Here is a 22,947-nt window from a genome sequence, read left to right as displayed (position 1 = left end):
CGGTATATAAATAAATGAAAATGCTACAAATAATCATGGCAGTTTTGTTCTTATAGTCTTATTAAATTGTCCAGAAAGAAAACCTCGTAAAGAAAATACTATTATGCGTGCAATGCAGAGAGAGTGAAAAACCATAACGATAATCATTCGCAAAAATTCACCATGCCACTATCGGACATGAATACAATCTCCACTGGTCTTCTGATACATATGCGTGCATTTCAACTAAAAGAAATAAGGAAAAAAGAAAAATAGCATATTAGCTTAAATAGTATAAACAATATATAAAAGAGAATTTTAATTCATATAGAGCATCTACGAAAAACTTGTCAAAACGTAACGTTTTCTATTTGCCTCCAAGATACGATAAATATAAGATTGAGATATGTACGTGTAAATGCTAAAATAATATCTCAAAATTACTGTGTGTTATAATCGTAAATTCTATTACAGAATATATATACATGTATTTTGTTAAGTGGACTGCTTACCAAGACCCAAATCCACATGGTATGCAACAAATAGGACTATCGACAAAATGACGAAAGCGGTGCAAAATAACATTTGTGCATGATGTGCATTATATATGTTATTACTTGTTCAAACCAGAATTTATATATTGCATATATATAAATATAGTAGAATATTTAATTGGCAATTATATATATATATATATATATTTTTTTATATGATCAATGATAGCATGTTTACTTTGTTACAAAGTTTATATGATGAATAAAGTTATACTGGTTAGAATAATGTATTCTGGTGCTTCAAGTGCAATCTGTACATTTTCAAACTTAAAATTTATAATATTGTCAAATTGCTTTCATTAACACTAAATGATCATATAAAAGATTATTTTTGTATGGGTCTATAATTTTAAGCTTCAGTGATATAAATGACTCTTCTCTGCATAGAATAGTATCATAATTAATAATTTCCATCTTTGTAACTTTACATATTATCTGAAAATTACTCCAAACTCGACTTTTTTTGTTGGATATTTTATTATCAGAAAAATAATTATGTACGTTAGGTACGATGATAAATTGTTATATTTTGTAAAATTTACTAATTAAAATATGCCACACATACTCTGCATATTCGTTGAAATGTCGTTGTATCGTGCAGCAACTGCTCAACTCGCGCTTGCGTCTCGCCGACCTCTGTCATTTCTTCCACCGTCTTTAGATGCTGATCTAACGTCGTTTGTAATTCCCGGAAATCTTGCTCGAATTGCCTCAGAGCCAAACAATGTCTCAAACGTGAGCTATGATGTGACCAAAACAAGTCAAAGGTTCGTTCGGTTTCTTCCAACTGGACAAGTAATCTAAAGTTGAATTTAAGCATTAAAAATTACATAAGGCAAATGCATAATAAATTTCTTATTTCAATATTTTACATTAATAAAGCAAATCGTGAAATAAATAATTTCTAACATATATAATGAGATTAACCATTTCGATATTACGTTTATATTATCAATTATAAAATTCCTTCTTGCGTTACCTTTCTACTGCTGCAACATTTCCCAATCTATCAGCCGTTCCTTTTCCAGTTAGCTGTCGTACGCTATCCAAAAGAGCTTCTCCATGCCTGGCAGCGCTAAGTATCTCTTCTTTTAATTCGTTATACTCAGCTTGTTGCTGTGACAATAATGTGGTCGTAGCGATAGTATTGTTAGGAAATTCCACTTCAGCCAAACGTCGCGTGAAGGAATCTAACGCGAGGGACACGTCCTGTGTCATTGATGAAAACTTTTCCAGACTCTGCATAGAGAGAGCGTGTAAAACATTTATTAACAATACAAATAGAATAGAAAAGTTAATTTCGTAGATATTATTTAATTTGTTTGATGTATTTACAATTCTATTCTGTATCCAAGTGTGATGACAATACGGTAAATTGCCGCCAAGCGGCTCGGTGAGCTGATCCTTCTCTATAAACTCGTGAAGTTCAACAATGTTAGCCAAGAAAATAACTCTGAACTTGAAATCCTCTCGAAACAGCTTATTTGATACTTCCGAAATGGCTTTCTGTAAAAATCCGGCAGGTCGCAAAACATATACTACATGCACTAAACCAGGGAAAAATGCCTGAAATAAAAATAAAGGATTTATGATAACAACTATTATATATTATTATTAAGTAACAGATTTATGAAATGATAACATGACTGTAATTATTATGTGTGTAATGTGTGTGTGTGTGTGTGTGTGTTGGATTCACTTACAGAAATTTTCAGAAGCACTGTTTTAACCGAATTCCACTTATCATTCCTTCGATCAATTATCAAATGAAATCCAAGATCAGCTTCTTGCAATCTAAATATCAATAATTTAATTTAATATATAAATATAATTTAATAACAAAATTTATATTCTATAATATTGCATAAAGAGGTATATGTTAATTGACAATTAAATTGTGATAGCTATATACTTACGTTGGGACAGAAGTAAGATATAACATGAGACGTTGATAGTCCAAGTCTGTCAAATTATGAAAATTGCCATTGTCTGGAAATGTGATTATAGGACATCCCTCTCGCGTTTTTCCTCCTGTAAAAGATGTATAAAAGAAACCATTTCAATAGATTTATATTTTATTAAAAATAAATTCAAATGTGTAACTTGTAGGACTAAAGATTTACCCGCAATAATAGCATATTGTGCCTGGAGAAGATCTGCAACATCTCGAACTGCCAGATCTCCATTTTCTATCTCGCCTGTCATACTCTCTACATCTTCTGTAATGCAAAATATTGTTTTTTATTATTATATATACATCAATATTTCTTAAAATATATATTTTTTTACTATATTGCTTATAAAATATATTGTCTAAAAAAAGTTGACATTTTATTAATATTAAAATTAAATAAATGATATATATCTTAATATTAAAATTATTTAGACACTTGCACAATTAGATATTAATAAAGAATCTCTATTTATTATGTTATTATTATATATTTAAATGGTTTACAATGGTTCACAACACACAACACATACAGACATTATATGCATATATATACATACAATATTATAATATATTTAAAAAATTCTTTAGCATACTTTTAATATAATCAGTAATATAACTTTATATTTTTACCATTTATTTTATTTTTGGAGATTAAAATACTAAAGGCAACACTGCCTGGATTGTTCAGAAAAATAATACAGTTATAATAATTTAGGAGATATCACAGTATTATTTCATTTAAAAATTTTAATAATCTAACGATTTTATTTGACAGCCTCTTATGCAATGTTTGCTGTGAATATGCGGTTCAAGTTTCACTGGTGTACTGAATGCAAGTACCCGATCAGAGGTTGCACTCACATGACCTTGCTGATGCCACCGACTGAAACAGTTCCCTACAGTACCCACAATATTGCTGATGTAACTGTAAATCAAGAGGCTCTCAAACGGGAAAATATAATCTTAATTAATACCAACGTACAACAAGATTATTAATTTCTAATGTCGGACAATATATCCTAAAAAGTTTTCAATCTCTTACAATTTAATATTGTATATTTCTCTCATGCTTGTTTACATTAGAAACAAAATTTTTAGACATTATTATAGAAGAAAACATGAAAACAGAGAGAGAGAAATTCATCATAAATTATTTTTTTCGATATTAATATTTTTGAACAAGTATGGGATTTATATGACACATTTATATTTAATAAAATTTTGTACAAGCTATTCAGTACACAATCTTAAATTTCGTCTACAATAAATAATTTGTCCGATCTAAAATTGGTTTTATTTTATATAAAAATAAAAATTAAACATATACTCTCTCTCTCTCTTATTTATATATACATGCTAAAAATAAAAGATATAAATTATATATAATATTTATGCGTTAGAAGCAATCGTATAGAAAGTGTTTGTATTGAGAAGCACTGTTGCTGCTACCATAGTTACTTGTGATTTCCATATCTGGAATTCAAGGAAGATAAGAAATATTGAGATTCTTTGCTTTTCAACATCAGGTTATTGAACTCTATATGAAAAGTATGCAAGATGTAAAAAAATATATATATTTTTTTTATATATGCCTTATTATATATTTAAAAAAATATTATTTGATTATAAAATAACTAACATACAACTAAAGAATTTCGATATTATATTTCTTAGATTTTTATAATTAATTTTGATATTTTTTCATTATTACTGTATATTCACGAATTAACGATATATTTTCATGCATCTTTTGTTTTAATAAAAAAGAAAGACTAAGAGAATAAAAATGTAAAGAAAAGAAATAAATGAAATTTAGAATTTTGTTATTTAAAATAAAAGTAAAATTATTTTTTCAACAAATATAATTTATATAATATTAATATTCTTTCCTTATTTTTTTTTTCAAGAATCTATAAACATTTATCATTATTAATACATGATCTAAATGTTTTTTATTGATCAATATAGAGTATAGAGGAATTCTTTGTGCAATTATTATTATATCCAAACTTTAGCAGCATTATAACTCAATTCACTAATAATTGAGTAATTGAGTAACATAACAGAAGATATACTTCAACAAGCGTATCTAATAACCTAAGATTTTATATACATGTAATAATTTTGTTTTTGTCTGTGTTTAGAATTTTAGGAGACTATCATTTATATATTATTCTTATACACATTTATAAAATATTCTTATTGCGACTTTTCCGAACAATTACAAATATCTAACGCGTGCAATATATTACTGTATTCTTAGTTTAGAGATGTGGAAAAAAATTGCTAGGAGGTATTAGAGCCTTATAATATAGGCGCATATATCACATTCACACATACACATATATATATATATATATATATATATATATGTGTGTGTGTATATAATTTCCCATAAAATAGTATATAGCTATTTTCTCACATGCAATCTTCTAGTTTACACCGCGTTCGTTTTCGACAATGTGATAGCCGGACTGTTAACTACTAGTCCGCGCGTAGTAACTTGATAACTCACGCCGTCCTGTAATTTACTGATAGGCGTTAGCACATAGGTCTCGTTTTGTCCTAAATCATGAGTTATCACCAATGGCAATATCGTGCCAGCTTCCGTCTGTAGCTCCGATTTGAGCGACTTTTGTTGACCCGTGTCGTCTTTCGCATCGAGTTCCGTCTGACAGTGACTCTGCGTGGTCTGGTTTCTCACAACAAACTCCAGCTTGGCAAATTTCACCTGCGGAAACTGCACCTTCATAAATCGCCGAAACGTTGAGTAGCCCATGCTCTTAATGTCGGGTGATACTTTTTTGCAATATTGCGTGTACAAATCATGCACCGTTTTTCGCGTGATGTCCGGCGACAGATGCAGCGGAGCATTTTTAGCGAGCTTGGTTTTTTGCTTGGTCTCCTGCACCTCAACAAAGTTCTTTAAAAATTCCGTCGCAATTTTATATATGTCCAGCGAGAATGTGTTGTGTGGGATCTTCCCGTGATTGCCGTGTACGCGCGGCGTTACACCATGCGTCATTAGATGCTTTCGGATCCGCTTGATCTGATAATGCGTGCAATTCTCCAGATACAAAAACGCATCCAAGCATACTCTTCGACCCTGATAAACGTACTGCGCGCGTAATCTACGTCGTTCTGTATGCCGAGCAGTTTGATAAGGATCCGTCAGACATGCCATAGTCACGCCCATTAAATACATGTCGTGCTCAGCCTTAGTCAACTCTGCGATGTTCAGTCTGTGCCGATAAACCACCTCGGGATTTAGATCCTTGAAGCACTGATCGTCGATACATTCGCAGCCTCTTTTGAAGCGTTCCAATACCTGTGCTGGGCTATCCTCCAGTTTCGTGGCATCGTAACTTGACTGACCCATACTTCGAGCTTTCCTCGACTTGATTCTCGCGACGGATCTTTTTGGTTTGGCATTGGGTACATTCTTGTGTTCTTCATGTTTCTGTAATAAAAAAAAAATAATAATATTCAATGAAAAATTATTAAAATTATGGTAGAAAATTATTTAACGCAATCTAAAATATACATCTATATTTTTAAGATACACTAATTATATTAAATATTAATGCATGTTATAATACACATCTCATACAATTTTTATTTAAAAAAAAAATAATAATAATATATGTAAAAATATGAGAATGCACAGCATATAACATATATAATATAAAATTTAAAAAAAAAAACATGATGTAGAATTTTACCTTCTTCTCTACATTTGTTGTATCTGACTCCTTTGTTCCTCTATTTTTATCGGCAATAACAGTTTGCGTATTAGATAATGCTAATACTTTCATTTCACATTTTTCTTCTACTACTGGCTCCATGTTATGTCTCAATTTGTACAACAGCTGTCTTGTCAATCTGTCATAAAACAAGATATAGATCTTATATCAGATATTATCTCAAAATATAATTATTTTCCAATAATTATTCAACACAATTGCAATTTAGAATAAAGTCTAGGGATTAAGTAAATTCAAAAGATGCGAATGCAAAATTTCAATCTGTTTTTTAGGAAGACGCAGTTATCATTCCACAAGGTTTTTTTAAAGATGAACTCTCTTTTAAATACACCGCGTTTTAATCGCACTTTCTGCACTTTATTCTGTCTCTTTTCTCTATCCAAGAACCAAGAATATACATCCATTTCATTTCGAATGAAGAAAACGTAAGTAAACGCAACTGCATTGACAAGAAACATATGTGTTTACTTTTTTATTTTTACGTCCCGTTCTTTCGCGTCTAAGACGAGGAGTTTAACATTCAGGATCCAAAGCAGGAAAAAAGGAGGAAAGAGAAACTGAGAAACATCGTACAGAAAGTGCAGCCGAGAGAAATGGAAACCTAAGGTCGAGAATCGCTGATCGCGCCCATCGGTCACCAACTTTCGTCTCTAAGACCCGTTACATCAACGAGCTTACTCACCATTGTTTGATCGACTGTCGCGGGCTCCCCGGTTTGGGCGAGTCGTCTCGCGATTTGACGGACGTCACGTTGACGGGACGACACCCTCGCAAGCCCAATCCTACCGTTGCTCGCGATAAATCGCGTTGTATTCACCAGCCAACACTCCCGACGATATAGCGAACGACTAGTTCGTGTTATCGCATGTAGAGGGGATGGCAACTCTCCCAGGGTCGTAGCGCAAAAGGGCGCCCCCCCTCCCAGTTTTTGTCGCACCACAAAAAAAAATATGTTCGGGACACAATTTTCTTCAGATTCGTATCGACTAATTTGTCTAATTATGTCCACTTGCATTCAGAAATTTTGTATGAATCGTGATAAAATCTTCTGTCTTCGCGCAAAGAGGATACGCCCCTGAGATTTTTACTACATCAAGATAGAAAATTTAATAAATACGATTAATGATTCAATCATATATTAATTAAATATCTTTATTCTTTTTATCAATTTTTTTTTTTTTTTTTTTTTATTAATAATTCTGTGTATTTAACAATAAGAAAATTTGATATAAATGGATAAAATTCATTCACCTTTTATTTATTCGATAAACACGGGGAGGGGGAAAAAAATTATGCAGTTATCAATTATAATTAAATTTTCTAGAGAGATATACATGAGAAAACTAACAATAAATATATTAATATTGTATATAATATATAACATCAATATTTGGGTGTTCAGCGAGAATCATTAATGCAAAATATTGTACACAGCGATTTATTCGCTGGTATTAAGTCGAAAAAAAAAATTCGCATGTCGGGTATATCGAAAAAAAAGAACTTCCCGATTTTCCCTCTCCGCTTGCACATAGAGCGGAGACGGAAGCAGGTATGCGGATTATTGATTGATGGTAGGGCGCGGATACAATCCTGGGGTGCCCTCCCCCGACGACACGAACAAGGAACTAGCGAGGGGAGAGCACCCGAGACCTGATACACACAAGGCACAAAATGCACACACACGTGTCGCGGCCGCGACGAACACGCTCCAAATAAAAGAACATCGCACACCACACGTGAGAAGCGCCGATGGTGGGGACGCGTTTAAGGATGTATGTGTCATATGTCAGAACACTGACAAAAGCGTGAAAAATTCGCGTAGACTGTTCTAATATTTCTTCTGAGTATCTGTGCAAAACATGAGTACAATTCTCTTAACGGTTTAGAAATTATTTAAGTTTAAAGTTTATATTGGGTCTTATGAAAAATCGCATATTATAGCACTTATTGATAAATTTGACAAGGAAAAAACATTATCAATGAAATAAAAATTTTCACATATATTAAAAAAAAACTAATAAATATTTGCGTAAAACTTGATTTGGATCCATTTATTCGTTTAAAAGTTATATTTATTAAAAATTGTAGAAAAATACTTATTGTAACTCGAAATATTTCTGTAAATTACTCGTTTTTTTTTTTGGTTTTTTGCAGTTGCTTTCAGGTGCTCAAAAATTTTATTATAAACTAAGAAAAATATTAATTACAACTATTTTCTTTTACGAAAACGTTAAAAACCATATTATTTTGTGATACTTTAATTTTTTTTATAATCCAAATTTATTTATTTGATTTTTCAAACAATATAAATGTAAGAAATGTTTTTTTTTTTTTGTTTCGACAGCCTTTTGCTGCTATTGTACAGCCAAAACATCCTAAAGGCAACCAGAGAGATTAGAATCTATATCTGATCTTTAAATTACACGATCTATAGAATTTCCTATCTAAAGTTTTGCGTATGTCAAATTGGGAGAAGAAATTTTGCGTCGAAATGTAAATACAATTAAGGTTGAGAAAAGCAAATCTTGAGGCTTTATAAAACGGCTTTATCGCAAATCTCCTTATTCGTTAAAGTCGTAAAAATTCTAGCAGGAACGAATCCACGCTGCTCCGTAATATCGCAAACGTCGCATAAAACGCGTAATTTTCCCTGTCGACTCGCGATCGTTTCTTACGTCACGAAACACAGTTTGTTTTAAATTTGAATAGCAAATGTGCTTTTTATTTTTAAATACGTACTTATACTTTTTAAAAAGAATAGATGAAACTATTTTTCTAAGACAACATTCTGACAACGCATTCCTTGCGTTTAATATCAAAAATATTTGTATTCGTTAACGCTTAATTTTTGCGATATAAGGCCAATTTCACCAAGTCTGGTTAGATAAACCGATGGTGAAAATTAGTAGGGTGGTTAATTGAGATGACACGAATGCTTGGTTTTCCTTAACCTCTATTTTCTATTGGCCACCCTGCTAATTTTAACCATCGGTTCATCTAACCGCACTTGGACCAGTATTCATAGTCGGTTCTTATATTTAAAACCGTCTTAAATATCTTAAGACAATATTAATATGTCATAAACCAATCATAGAGCCGTATTAGCATATTAAGACATTACTTAAGACGGTCTTGAAATAAGAACCGATGAATACCGGCCTTAGTAAAATTGGCCTATAATCATAAAACACATTTCTCTCTCCACACATTCTATTAATACAACCACGAAAAATAATACAAGCTGTGAAGAAAATAATTAACCAATGATATCACTGTGCTAAAGACAATTTTGATAATAAGTTTAAAAATGAAAAGGCCCTCACACACAAATTGACATAGCTGCATATGCATAGCATAAGACCATTTGGACCAATGAGCATGCTATTTAAATCAATATGGCGATTTTATTTCGATGCTCATTGATCCAGACGGTCTTATGATGTAGGGTTGCACGAGATACCAAGACTAGTTTTGGTCTTGTCTTGATCTAGTCTTGAATTTCAAGACAAGATCAAATATCAAGACAATACCAAAAGAAATTATCATGATTCTTGATCTTATCAAAAAGTCTTGGTTTTTAAAAAAAGTTATCTAATTGTTCCCTATGTCTGAACGGAGATTTTAATTAATATGGAAATAGGCGAGAAAGACAAAAAGTTTTATTTATTGTTAGTAAATAAAAACATTTATAAATTTAAAAACTTTAAAAAATTTAAATTTAAAGAGCCTGCGCATCATTATCATTACACACTTTAATGTAACATAAAAATAGCGCAAATTAATTACTTTATATCACTTAATTTATAAAGTTTAATTTCAATACTTACGTTTAAAAATATATCTATCGTTTTTTTGTTTTTCTGACAATATTTTATTTTTCATTGCTTTTAATCCAAATAAATCTTCATATACTTTTTTATAATCTTTCTCCAAATGTTTTTTTAATCCAGTAGTGTTACTATTTTTCATTTTTATTTCTTTAGTCACATTTTCTTTTTGACATAATAAACATACGCCGATTTTTTCATTGTTTCTTGTTTCATACTTAAAATAAGTTTTCTATGTGCATTGTTTAACTGCACTTACTTCCGAACTTTCATTATCACTTTCGGAAATGTTTGCATGTTTAGCAGAAGAACTTGGTTTTCGTTTTTAGACTGCGTCTGCACAATCGAGACGTGAGCATACGCAGTAAAGAACAAACGAAAATCGTGCTCGGCGCTTCGGATAACAGAAGAAATCAGATATACTTACTATTTTCTGTTTTTTATCAAGCTGACAAGTAATTTAGTGTTAAATAAAAACTGTTAATAAAAATGAAGGCAAGACAAGACAAGACAAGATCTTTGATACAAAAATCCTCTCAAGACCAAGACAAGATTAAAATTTTGAAGACCAATACAATATTTTTGCGAATATTGTCTTGTCTTGGGTCTCGTGCAACCTTAGTCTTATGCTATGCTATGTCAATTTGTGTGCGATAGCCTTAAATTATATTTACTGTTTAATACGCGATAATGCGTATTAAAATTTCTACGCTAAAAGACCGACAGCAATGTGAAAATTGTATATATGATCAATGGGATTCAAACCTGTGCATTTGGTAGAGCAATGTTGATGGCAGGGACAATTGCAGCTATGCAGCGACTTTCGGCGGAGAATCATCTTGATTTGCCTGTCGCTTCGGTTAATCCGATATACTTATCGTATTGTCACGGAACGTTGCAACTTATTACAATAGAACGTTGTACAATCAACACACTGCCACGACAAAGACACTCATCGATCAGGCTACAGCTCACTCCACAAGCCGACATAAATCATTGTTAGTTTCGTCGGTTTCAACTTTCCTCCTTGTGTTTTTAACACGTCACACGTTACACTATTGTAACAAATGTAAAGAGTATTTCGTACGATCTGCTTTATTTGGTTTATTGTTCATTGTATTTTCAAGAAATTATCCGATACACACGATATCCAATTTTTCTTCATTGCAATTAATTGATTAAATATTTCCCACCACGGTTCTCAAATATTTTGACAAGAATCATGAATTAATAATAATTTTTCAATCTCTTATCGTAATTTAAATTTTATACAATTATGATATAGAAGTAATATTATATTATACAGGGTGTCCCAGAATTAGACCGACAAACTTCAGGAGGTTATAAAGGACACCAAAAAACAAGCCAATTTTACCAATAAATCCATGTTCGCAAATAAGCCATTTTGGCACTAAAGAATCAAAGACTAACAAGGGAACCTCGCGAACCTGACAATTTTAATTTTGATGAAACTTTACGCACATATAGGGGAAGTAAATAGATGAATTTAGAAATTTCCAGTTGTGACTCAAAAACAATTCTAAGGGGTGAAATGACTCTTCATATATAGAGCGGTTTTTGGTTTCTTCGATATATCTCGAAAATTATTCGAGATATCAAAAAATGTTGTATACGAAAGTTTCATGATAAAAACACTTCTATTTAACCACTCTATTTAATAAAATTAAAAAAAAAATGTTTCCAAAGATTTTTATTAGTCTTTGATTCTCTAGTGCCAAAACGGCTCATTTCCGAACACGAATTTATTGACAAAATTGACTTGTTTTGGTGTTCTTTATAACCACTTGAAGTTTGTCAGTCTAATTCTGGAACATCCTATATAGAAAAAGAAGATATAAAAATAATATAAAAAGAATTTTAATATAAAAACATTTTATAATTAAAATTTACACTTTATTTTAACTTATTGTAAAAACTTTTGCATTTCGAGTTTTTGAAACGTTATTGTTTAAACTATTTTGTATATACACACATCATTGCGTCAACATTATGCAATAAAAATTGGTATACGATACTGCAAGACGATCGATGCGGCGAATAAAATTCGCTTGTGGCAAAAGTTCGTTCGTGGAATTATTGCCTCATCGTAATTAAACGTTGCGCGAGATAATATCGGTTATTCCGACCGATCCTATGTAAGTGGATCGAGAACTTCTCTAGAGACGGAATGCAAAAATTCTTCTTCGAAACTCTCTCGGATTAAATGCGTTCTTTGTTTTAAACATAAAGTCTCGATTTTCTCGACCCATCTTGTATACCGGGTAGCACAACAGCTAATGATTATAGCTGCTTGCTATATAGCCAATTTGCATTGCGACACACGCTTTTTATCTTCCACTTAAACGTGTCATCATGACAATTCATTGTCAGCAACGTCCTCGAAATGTTTTACTCAAACAACTGTAGAATGTACGCGCGATTAGTATCTAATATTTTATATTCTAAAACAATAAAATATTCTAAATTATTATATTGTAAAATAAGATTTTTTTCAGTAAATAAATACTTTTGGAATAAATACTATCTCATGGAATAAAGATATTTGCGTGTGATTACTTAATAAAATAATCCTTTTAAAGTGTAAAAGATTTAAATTTTATACTGCTCTCTTTTAATAATAATACAGATAAAAAGCTTCTTTAAAATGTTGACTCAATAGCTATATATATTGTATAATAATTATGCGATATATTATAACTTGTATTTATGAAGTCGCTATTTTCAAATGTCGAATTATACAGAGTGTTCCCGGGTTAAATGGCTAAATTTGAAATATGAATTTAGAATCTTAAAACAAAAAAAAATTCCTATAGAAGTATGCTCACAAACGCTTCATTTAAAAGATATTGACTTCTCAAATTACAAAACTATAGGAATGAACAATATTAAAATGTCTCTTTTTTTTTGTTTTGAAGGTCGAAAGTCATTGGCAGGCTTGTGTTTGCACTATAAACAAAGCTCCGGAGGATAAAAAAACGGACAATGTCAAAAAGAAAAAAGAAAAAAAGACGTGCAATATCAGTTAGCCACTTGTTTTCTCATCGATAGATGCAATGTTTATCTCTGAATTAGAGGCTATCATTTTGAATAAAACATTTAAAAATTAAATTTTGATTACTGTAAAGCAATAAAGAGAATGAACCTAGATTATTTTGAAACTATTCGTTCCTAATAGTTCTTTAGAAATCAATATCTCTTGAACGAAGCATTTGCAAGCCTACTTCCAGAGGAAATTTTTTTTTTGTTTTGAGGTCCTAAATTCATATTTCAAATTTGACCATTTAACTCATAAATATCCTATACATATTATATCATATCTTATTATATGCCATTATTCGATATTAATATTGGCGTAACGTGTTTGAAATTTCTGGCGCCGATGAGACAATAGGGCACTCTCTATCGCCGTTTTCTATTTACATACGTCTTTATCTCTCGACAACACAAGACGGATAGTATCACGTTTCACGTCGCTTCACGCTTGGGGATGTATCAGTCACATTGCACACGATTGCACGCGCCATATACGCCGCAGGAGAACTTCATCCAAGTTGCACGAGGGTTCTTTTGATCGATACCAATGTATTCGCGTCCAGCAACCCTTTTGCGAAGGGACGCCTACGCATTAACCCTGTGTTGTTCGGAAAACGAATAGCTTTTAATTAGCAATCAATATTAAATTAATGTCAAATCAATTTTATAAATATTACTCGAGTAAGAATCATTGTACTATTTGAAAATTACTATCTAATATCTCTAATATCTAAAATTATCGAAAACTGAATATTTTACGAAATATTTTATTTTTTATATCTAAATATGTCAGATTAAAATATAAAATAACTCAAAAAGTACTTAATAAAAAAATACTTTGTTATAGTATTTTGGAAAGATCTCGATGTCAGCTACAAGAATACTAAATAAAAAATGGGGGTTTCCATTTAAGATTTTAAAGTTGACCTTCACATGACCTTCAAATGATTTTCCAAGGTCAAATCATTGTCACCATCTTATGGCCCCCTTGAAGCCACACAACTTTTGTTTGAAACTTTTTTATGTCAGATTATTGTAAGTGCCTTAAAAATCGTGGCGACCGTTACGAGGACCACCCTGTATATCTGCGTATATATACTTGATAAGCCATCGTGTTATCAGCCGCACAAAAGATGTTTGGTGGTCAATACCTTGACACGAGTCTACCGACTATACTACAGTTCGTTTCATAGTTGATAATTATTGATAAAGTTATCATATAGATATGCATCATGCCAATTTTAAAAATTTTGATAAAAAATACATATAATGAATAAAAAATTATCGCCTTGATTTAGAGATTTTACATAGCCAAAGAAAACTTTTTTTGTAAAAGTTGAAGTAGAATTAATTACTATTAAATCTTAATTTTTTAAATTATAATTATAATATCTTTTAAATCAGATATTATTAACTAAAAAATATAAAAATTTATTTCTAATCGTTCGATACCGGATATATCATATTATACAACATAAAAATCAAATTCAAGTGTCGTTATACATATAATTATATTTCTACGCATATATTTTTTAAATAAATTTATTAATAAATTTTATTATATTTATATATATAATATAAAATAAAAAAACTTAGAAATTTTAGTAGTGATTTTTTTTAAACTAGCATCTCAGAATATTAATCTACGAAAACTGTTATAATTCTATATACCTGATGGTATTTTTCTTGGATGATTATTATGTAGAAAAAATTTATAAATAATACGGCTAATGTATAACGTGAGAATCATTCTTTCATGTATATGATTTCCATTAATTGTTCCAGTTAGGTTTGAGGGCTCACTATAGATGGCTACAAATCTACTAAAGATTTTAGAAGTTGGTATGTCATTTCAAAGCCTGGACATTTCTACAAATAATTTGACACATGTTATGTGCATTTGTAAACATAACTACACTTTTTAGTGCGATTGAAAATGGAATGTGATAAAGAGCATTCTCGTCATTTATTACTTTATTACTTTGATTCGAAGAAAACGGCTGTCGAAGCTTATCGATTCATCTCAGAAATTTATTCTGAGTCTGTTCCATCAGTTAAAACATGTGAGTATTGGTTTCGATGATTCAAAAGTGATGATTTTGATTTGAAAGACAAAGAATGTTCAGGTCAAGCAAAAAAGTTCGAAGATGTCGAATTGCAAGCATTGTTGGATGAAAACTCTGCTCAAACGCTTCAAAAATTAGTTGAAGCATTAAATGTTGGTAAATCAACCGTTTCTGATCGTTTACATGCAATGGGAAAGATTAAAAAAGAAAACAAGTGGATTCCACATGAATTGTCTGAATTAGCTATTCAAAATCATTTAACCATCTGCACTTCATTGCTGTTTTCTCGTCACAAAAAAAGCAGTTTTTATATCAAATTGTAACTGGCGATGAAAAATGGATCTATTATGATAATCCTAAGCATGGAAAATCGTGGGTAGGTTCAGCCCAAGTAGGTTTTGTTGTCCATTTGGTGGGATATGAAAGGCATTGTGTATCATGAGCTGCTGAAACTGAATCAAACAGTCACTGCTGAGCGTTATCAACCATAATTAATCGATTTGAATCGTGCTTTGAAGCAGAAACGTTCAATAATTGCTCAAAGAAAATGTAAAGTGATTTTGTTGCACGACAATGCTCGACCACACGTTGCAAAAGCAATTAAAGATACGTTATCGGCACTTCGATGGGAAGTCTTACCACACGCCGTTTATTCACTAGACTGTGTTCTTTCAGATTATCACTTATTCCGATCGATGTGTGTGCAGCACGGCCTTGCTGACCAGCACTTCAAAACATGTGAAGAAAAAAAAAATGGCTCGATGAATGGATTGTTTCAAAGGACGAACATTTCTTTTCAGAATTCACTTATTGCTAGAAAAGTGGAAAAAAAGTTATAGCTAGCGATAGAAAATATTTTGAATAAAATATAATTTAACGTCTCTCTAAAATAAACGTGATTTTTTTTTCGCAAAAAATCCCTCAAAACTAACCGGAGCACCAATCTTTTCTTGTACCTAATTACGCTTCATAAGTTTACTTCCGCGATATCTTCCCACGAAAATACCGCGTGCTGCCAGATTACTTCAAACTCCCGTTAAATCTGACAGTCGTACACACTGCCTCCCGAAAGAAAATAGAATCTTATCGCGAGTGTAAACTCGCCGCCGCGAAATACTATAGTAAATCGCAACAATGCCCGCGGTTCACTTGTCTCGCACTTGATACTCGCATGTCTATTTTCGTCGACTATAACTTCGGGTTTCTAAGCCAATAACTCCATCACCCGCAGTATATACACGCATACACGCGCGCGCTAGCTATGCACCGTTTATTCGCGAATGGTATCAGGAACGAAAAAGGGTATTTATTCGCGCGCGCTTATCGGAGAAGAATTTTCGACGCAACACGAGGCTGAAAAGGAGACGCGAACGACGCACACACGCTCGTTGACACTTCGCGTCAGTGTGATCGATAGAATCGTACACGCCTAGCGCTGTAGCCGCCGTTACCGGCGACTCCCCGCCCGCGATACACCCGTGCCGCTGCACTTATTTGCGCAGTTGCTAGCGCGAAGAGGGAAATTAGTCGTACTTTGTGTATTCGTTTGAGACGATTTCTGCGAATCGGGGAAATGCGAAACGAGAGGAACTGTGCAACGCGCCGTCGTCGTCGCGGCTCGCCGGCAATGCGTCGCGACGAAGGCTACAGCATGGCGGGCGGCGTCGTTCCAGGAACGAATCGGATTTTCTTCGGACCCCGGGAAATGATCGGCTCGCAAGGTGAAACGGTGAGAAGAATTCATTCTTGTTTAATTCCTTTGAGTCATCATCGATATCATGATGTCATTGCGTTTCTCGCTGCATCGCATCGTTAAATTGGATATTGATAATTTTATATCGTTTTCAGAACTTTAAATCCGATGAAGGGAACGATTGCATCCATTCCCAGTCAGCCAGGTCTGTTCTAACAGATATTGCCAAGTGCTTGCTACAAATTATTGTCAGCAAAAAGGCTACAAATTTGGTACAAGAGTTGTTATTACCGATTAAGCTGGCAGATTGCCGGCAAGAATCAAGCAAAGCTTGCTAACATAACTACACAGCAAATTGGCGGCAGAAACCGAGCAAAGCTTGCTGACATGACTGACATCAGATTGTCGGCAAAAACTGAGCAGGATCTAGAGTGCGCAATCTGATGGCAAATTGGCAGCAAAAACCGAACAAAATCTGCAGCTTATTACAAAGTATTATAAAATAGTTCAGTCGCTTATCGCTATGCGGCGCGTTATTCATTATCTATACCCGTATTCAAATTCTTGTCATGAGTGTATATAAAGCCTACAAAATGCTAATAATATTATAGTATATATATTTCTATCAGTTTAATTTTTGACACAATTCTTATACAGGAAATTCAGATATTGAATTGATTTTTTGCAAATCGGACAGATAATTGTTCGATTTTCACTTATTCAAACAATTTCTGTCCAAAAAGATCTTTAATTTTATAAATTAAGTTATTTGAATTTACCTATATGTTTTAACATATTAATATATGATTTTATATAATGTCTAATTATCTAATGGTCATTTTATGACCAAAACTTATCATCATTTTATTACTTAGGGTTAAGGCTTTAAATCTATTTAAATATATATTTTTATATGAATGGCCAAAAGCTGCAGAATTTGTTCGGTTTTTGCTGACAATCTGCTATCAGATTGTCTTGCGCAGATCTTGCTCGATTTTTGCCATCAATTTGACGTCAAATCATGTCAAGCTTTGCTCGGTTTTTGCCGGTCAATTTGCTGTCAGGTTATGTCAACAAGCTTTGTCACCAAAACACAAGCTTAATGCGGACACAGATGGCACTGGATTTGTTACCAAGTTTTGAGCGAATTTGATGCCAATTTGGCAACAATTTGTTATCAAATTGCTTACTGGGATTCTATGCTGAATTCGTGCTGAGAGATTGGTATTGATATTGGTATTCTTTATAGATTTCCGTTCATCACATGAGACGTAGTACCACTCTTTCTTTTTTATGTTACTCATACATACCATATCATTTTTAATCAATAAATTTTCATTAATTCTTTTAATTTCAATCTCTTAAGGCATATGGGGGATAAAATTCAAGTGGTTTTGAACCTGAGATCTGCCAACTATCAGTCAGCGACTCTCTATATAGAGCCACACATCGCCTCCTGTGCCGAGAGTCAAAGCCATTCTAGTTACGATCCTGTGAGGTGGTGGAGGGTAAAGATAAGGAAAACCACCAATGGCGAACGAGCCGAATCGACAAAGAGGGGACGAGTGCACGTGACTCGCGGCGTGTCGCGCTGTCAAAATCGGACAAACTTATATCCGCACGAATTAATCTTTCCTGATGATTCCGAGTTTCTTTCCTTTGAAATTTGAATGTAAATATATAAATAATTTTTTTATATATGTTGAAATATTACGCAACAGAAAATTATTACGCAATACAAAAGATTAACTCCAGCATGAATAGTAGACGGTGAGTAAAGAGGATATAGCTTTGCGTGGTAAATACTAAAGATAAACTTGTTCATGTCACGAAATATACATTAAACTAGAAACTTAGTTATATATGAGCCTCTCAAACTGATCAACTCTACTTTTGATAAAGTTTATCATTTAATACCAAGACAAATGATTAGTGCTTTGTGTGTGTAATATTAAAATTAAGAAATTTATAAAAATTGGAATTGATTAGTTTGACTTTTTAAGAGTTCATATAATACTTTATTATTTTTAAATTAATATTAGTATTTATATATATCTTAAAAATTTATAGGTTGAATTGAAATATATACATACACAAATAAAATTATTTATAAAATATATCTACAATATATGACATAAAATAGAAAGAAATAAAATTTGTACATTAGATACATTAGAATGATTTAAAAAAAAGAGCTAAATAAAATAGAGTCCACATGCTAAAGAATAGTCAACTCATTAAATGAGCACAAATCCAAAATCTAAATGAAAAAAATTGAATAACGCGTGTCGATTGACGTCATCAAATAAGACGCTGTCCTGTAAGTATAGTTACAAAGCGAATGCAGAATATGGAAGCGTTTACTATGGATTTCATGACGTTACTCAATTATTCACTCCATCAGGCGGGAAATTGATTTATCGTCATCATCAAACGGCTGCTGTAATTCACACACGAAAGGAAAAATTTACAAACGATACTTTATGATTTGATCAAGACTTGCAACTGATCATTATCATTCTATAACGCGAAAATTATCTCTTCAATGAGAATTTTATCATTTCGTGAAAGAAAACTTGAGCGAGGTGTCAATGAAACATTAAGATGGATCATTGAAGAGAATGTGAGCCCTTGATTTAATCGTAATGATATGCGAATAAAGAACTGTGAGTTCAATTGTTTACGAATCAATAATGAGTATGCATGTGAATTCCGCCAAAAAATCGTCAATCCATTATATGTCAACCGTATCTCGATTGAAAATACAGAGCAGAAAAAATGTAGGAATAACTCGAACAAGCGGAGAGATTGACAAATAAACGAAAATTAATCATTCACCTTGGCAAATTAATGTTTTCATAATATACGTTTTTATTTTTTCATTTTATTGGCTTACTTAACTTCATAATTTATTGAGCTATACCAAATTTCAACCTTCTGCCATTTTTTTTTTCTTAAATACAACCAATTTTTAATTCTTCCCCAGACTTTAAGGGCCTCTAGCTCGGAGGAGGGTTCATTTACGAACCCACGTTCATAAGAAAAAAAAGCCTTGTTTTGACCTCTAGAATATACGCTCCTAGAGTTTAGTGCATCATTTCAGATACACCCTGTATATATACATATATGTAAAAAGAGATAAAAAATAGATTCAGACAATTATTAAACGTATATTTATATATCGCGTTTAATAAATTTAAATTTTCTTACAAATAGATAGATTCTAATAAATATGATTTTATATCGAAAAATATCAATGCTTTTGAAATTATTCTATTTTTTTTTTATAGCAATAGCATCTCCTGCGTTCTCTTTCGGTTATGAAATTCAAGCAATAATACAAAAAAATCGATAAACGTCACGCATGATTTGAGAAATAAAATGCGAAGACTTGGTCGAGCGATCATACTCGTATCCCAGTCTGTTGAGCTTTTAATTAATCGAAAACATATCTCCATTTCAAATCGTATACAAAGTAAATAAATAATGAAGTATAGATTGCCTCAGTTGGACAGTATTATTCTGTAAAAAATTACTCTACAAAATAATATTATTATAACTCTGTGCAAAATAGTATTATTTTAATTAGTATAAAATAATTGTCCCAATTTAAAAAAAAATAGATATCAGAAAATTCTGTTAATTGGTAATAAAATATGCTGTAAAATTAATTTCTTTTATTATTATTTAAATACAAACATTTTAATAAAAAACTGTTTTACAAAATAGATATTTAAACTTCCTACAAAAGTTGTATACCGCCGGTCTTAAAACAAAATTAAATCGAAAGCCGAATTTATACTTACGACAATAAGAGAGAGAAAAAAAAGAATGTTTTCTTAACTTAAGCCTGCGGCATACGGTACAATTTTGCGTATTAGATCGCATGCGAGACATTTTGCTAGCAATTATAATGGCTATGCAACTTGAAATATTATGTGCTGCGTGTTGCTGTGCGTGCTAGCATGCTAGTTTTCGGTAATAGGTTCGGTGCTATATTTCACTATGGTTTTGTTGCTAGCTGCAGACGATACTACGATAAAAACGAAAAAAATAAAAATAATAATAACTATAAAGACAAAAGTTATATATATATATAAGTAATCATGTATTTTATTTATAATTATGGTGATATTAATTGAATATGTATATAATTAATTAAAAACGACAGATTTTCTAACCTAATAAAATTAAAAAAATTTTATTGATTTTTCCATAATGAATATCTTGACTAGATAAGCAATCATTGGCTATCATCTAGAGGATTTTTGGAGTCTTGAAGAATTTTGTTGAAATCTGTAGAAAACTTATAACTAAAATATTAACCCAACATGTAAGATAATCTGCACGTGTGAAGCCAAAACTGGTAACACTCTTATGATTGGAACATGTAGAATACTTCGCTAAACAGCACGCAACGAATCAACCGTGTACCGCAGGTACACTCGGCACAGGATACATTTTACAGGAAATGACGCAAATTCAAACTGTGTATTTAGAGATGTGTAGATCTTGAAACTCTCCGAATTTCTTTTGGTGTACCTGGCGATGCATTTCTAATCGAGTGCAACCAAGCAAAGCACCTCTTAGAACCGGTTGCAACAACCTCTCGCTCTCGGAGACAAATTAATCCAAATAAATTCTCTTTCTCCGTTTATATACCATAGATAGTTTTCGAAACCTGAGGCGATCAAACAAACTTACCCGTCTCGAGCAACTCCAGGTCCAGGTTGCCGCTACGACTGTGGCTGATGCTGCTGCTGCAGGCATTGTACCTGCTAAGGCGATGAGCCGCCGTGGTCTCCTCCATCGCCCGGGAGGCGCTACGCTTGAACTGCTCCAGGAAGCTGTCAATCTGGTTCTCGATGCTGGTGGGCGAGCTAGCCATTTTTTCGGCGCGCGTCAAACAATCGGTCGTGCGATGATAATAACAACAGCGCGATCTCGACGCACGTGCGAGATCGATTCTATCAGACTAATACGTATGCGACACCGGCCCGGATGACGACGCCGACAAGAGAGGCAGGGAGAAAGACAGAGAGAAAGAAGAACAGAGATAAATAGATAGATAAACGGATAGAACCGCGCGGTTACGATGATTACAGGACTACATCGTAGAATCGCGCGTCTCCACGCACTTGCTCGGTTCCGGACACACGTCAATGTTGCCCGGAGGAGGGCGGGTTAACGTGGATTAACGTGGGGTTAACGGCGCGACCGCTGCCCGGCCCTTGACGCACCTCGTCTCGCCGTACGCCGCATGTCTTGTTATCGCCGCAACCCGCAACGTTCCGCTATCCGCTGTCGCCGCGGTACAGAAACACGCAGCTCAGGAAACGCCAAAACTGAAATGACATATACCGCGCGCGCGCTACCGCAATGTTTTCGCGGCAGGTGTCGCATAAGCTGCGCCGCTCGACCGGCGCAATTTCACCTAACTTCACGTAACTCTCCTCGCTCGTGAATCCCGCGGTCCCGCGGGCTCGTCCGGTGGCTGGTATGAAAGGTATGATAGAGAGGAGAAAGGGTCAGACCGCAGGGCGTTGATCAGCCCGGTAGTAATCTTTATTGCGTCGGGGATGAGAATATATAGAAAGATTGTACGTTTCTGAAATAGTAGAGAAAAAAAATATAAATAATATATAAAGATCAATATACAAGTGGGTGTCTCGCGGAATATCCGATTCCTTTAAATTTACATATATTTTATGTTTGTACTTAGAACAAAATATTCTTGTGCCTGAAATGAAATTGAAGAAGGAATCTTTATAATAAATATTTTTACTCTTAATACGTTTGACAATTTTTTTAAGTCGCTTAAGGCTATTGCACGTTAAAAATTTTAGTCGTAATTATAAAGCCGTAAGCAAATCGACCAATCACAATCAAGCATTCTAAAACGTAATGAGAATGCTTGAATTGTGATTGGTTGATTTGTTTACGGCTTTACGGTCGCAACAAAAATTTTTTTACATGCCTTTACACAGAGTTTACTTGACAAAGTTATTTCAAACTAATTGACGCGATAACAACACATATGTCCAATGTCCAGATGA

General features: G+C 32.9%; 2 protein-coding genes across 14 annotated transcripts in view; one reads left to right on the top strand and one right to left on the bottom strand.

Annotated features, from left to right (window-relative positions):
• The window catches only part of LOC138933606 (guanine nucleotide exchange factor DBS), a 31,457-nt gene extending 9,252 nt beyond the window's left edge, over nt 1-22,205 (bottom strand). The window contains exons 1-10 of one of the 12 annotated variants that reach the window (XM_070296469.1): nt 16,131-16,836; nt 15,838-16,011; nt 13,524-13,730; nt 10,844-11,237; nt 2,657-2,752; nt 2,450-2,564; nt 2,237-2,327; nt 1,869-2,099; nt 1,513-1,772; nt 1,099-1,333 (exon numbers count right to left, since the gene is read on the bottom strand). In XM_070296469.1, the coding sequence (XP_070152570.1) occupies nt 1,099-1,333; nt 1,513-1,772; nt 1,869-2,099; nt 2,237-2,327; nt 2,450-2,564; nt 2,657-2,752; nt 10,844-10,916 (1,101 nt within the window). In that variant the 5' untranslated portion in view covers nt 10,917-11,237; nt 13,524-13,730; nt 15,838-16,011; nt 16,131-16,836. Of the gene's footprint in view, nt 1-1,098; nt 1,334-1,512; nt 1,773-1,868; nt 2,100-2,236; nt 2,328-2,449; nt 2,565-2,656; nt 2,753-3,117; nt 4,370-4,909; nt 5,000-10,843; nt 11,279-13,523; nt 14,595-15,837; nt 16,012-16,130; nt 16,837-21,595 lie in introns of those variants that run through there. The other 11 variants (XM_070296459.1, XM_070296478.1, XM_070296487.1 and 8 more) reach the window with 11 other exon arrangements.
• LOC138933646 (uncharacterized) lies at nt 16,275-20,039 on the top strand. Of its 2 annotated transcripts, XR_011447003.1 has the most exons (5): nt 16,275-16,927; nt 17,047-17,096; nt 18,258-18,661; nt 18,962-19,211; nt 19,296-20,039. XR_011447003.1 is itself a non-coding variant. In XM_070296554.1 (3 exons), exons 1-3 carry the CDS (start codon nt 16,772-16,774, stop codon nt 18,559-18,561), a joined length of 510 nt encoding a protein of 169 aa, XP_070152655.1. In that variant the 5' UTR covers nt 16,275-16,771; the 3' UTR covers nt 18,562-18,806. The 2 variants fall into 2 exon arrangements, 1 of the variants encoding a protein (XP_070152655.1); XM_070296554.1 differs by lacking the exons at nt 18,962-19,211; nt 19,296-20,039 and having other exon boundaries at nt 18,258-18,806.
• Nucleotides 22,206-22,947: the final 742 nt, after the last annotated feature.

Source organism: Polyergus mexicanus, unplaced genomic scaffold, assembly GCF_030449975.1.
Source record: "Polyergus mexicanus isolate NDT 795.1 unplaced genomic scaffold, iyPolMexi1.0 SCAF_1, whole genome shotgun sequence".
Classification (NCBI taxonomy): Eukaryota; Metazoa; Arthropoda; class Insecta; order Hymenoptera; family Formicidae; genus Polyergus; species Polyergus mexicanus.
Note: the sequence above shows the minus strand (reverse complement) of the source record. Positions and strands in the feature narration are given on the sequence as shown.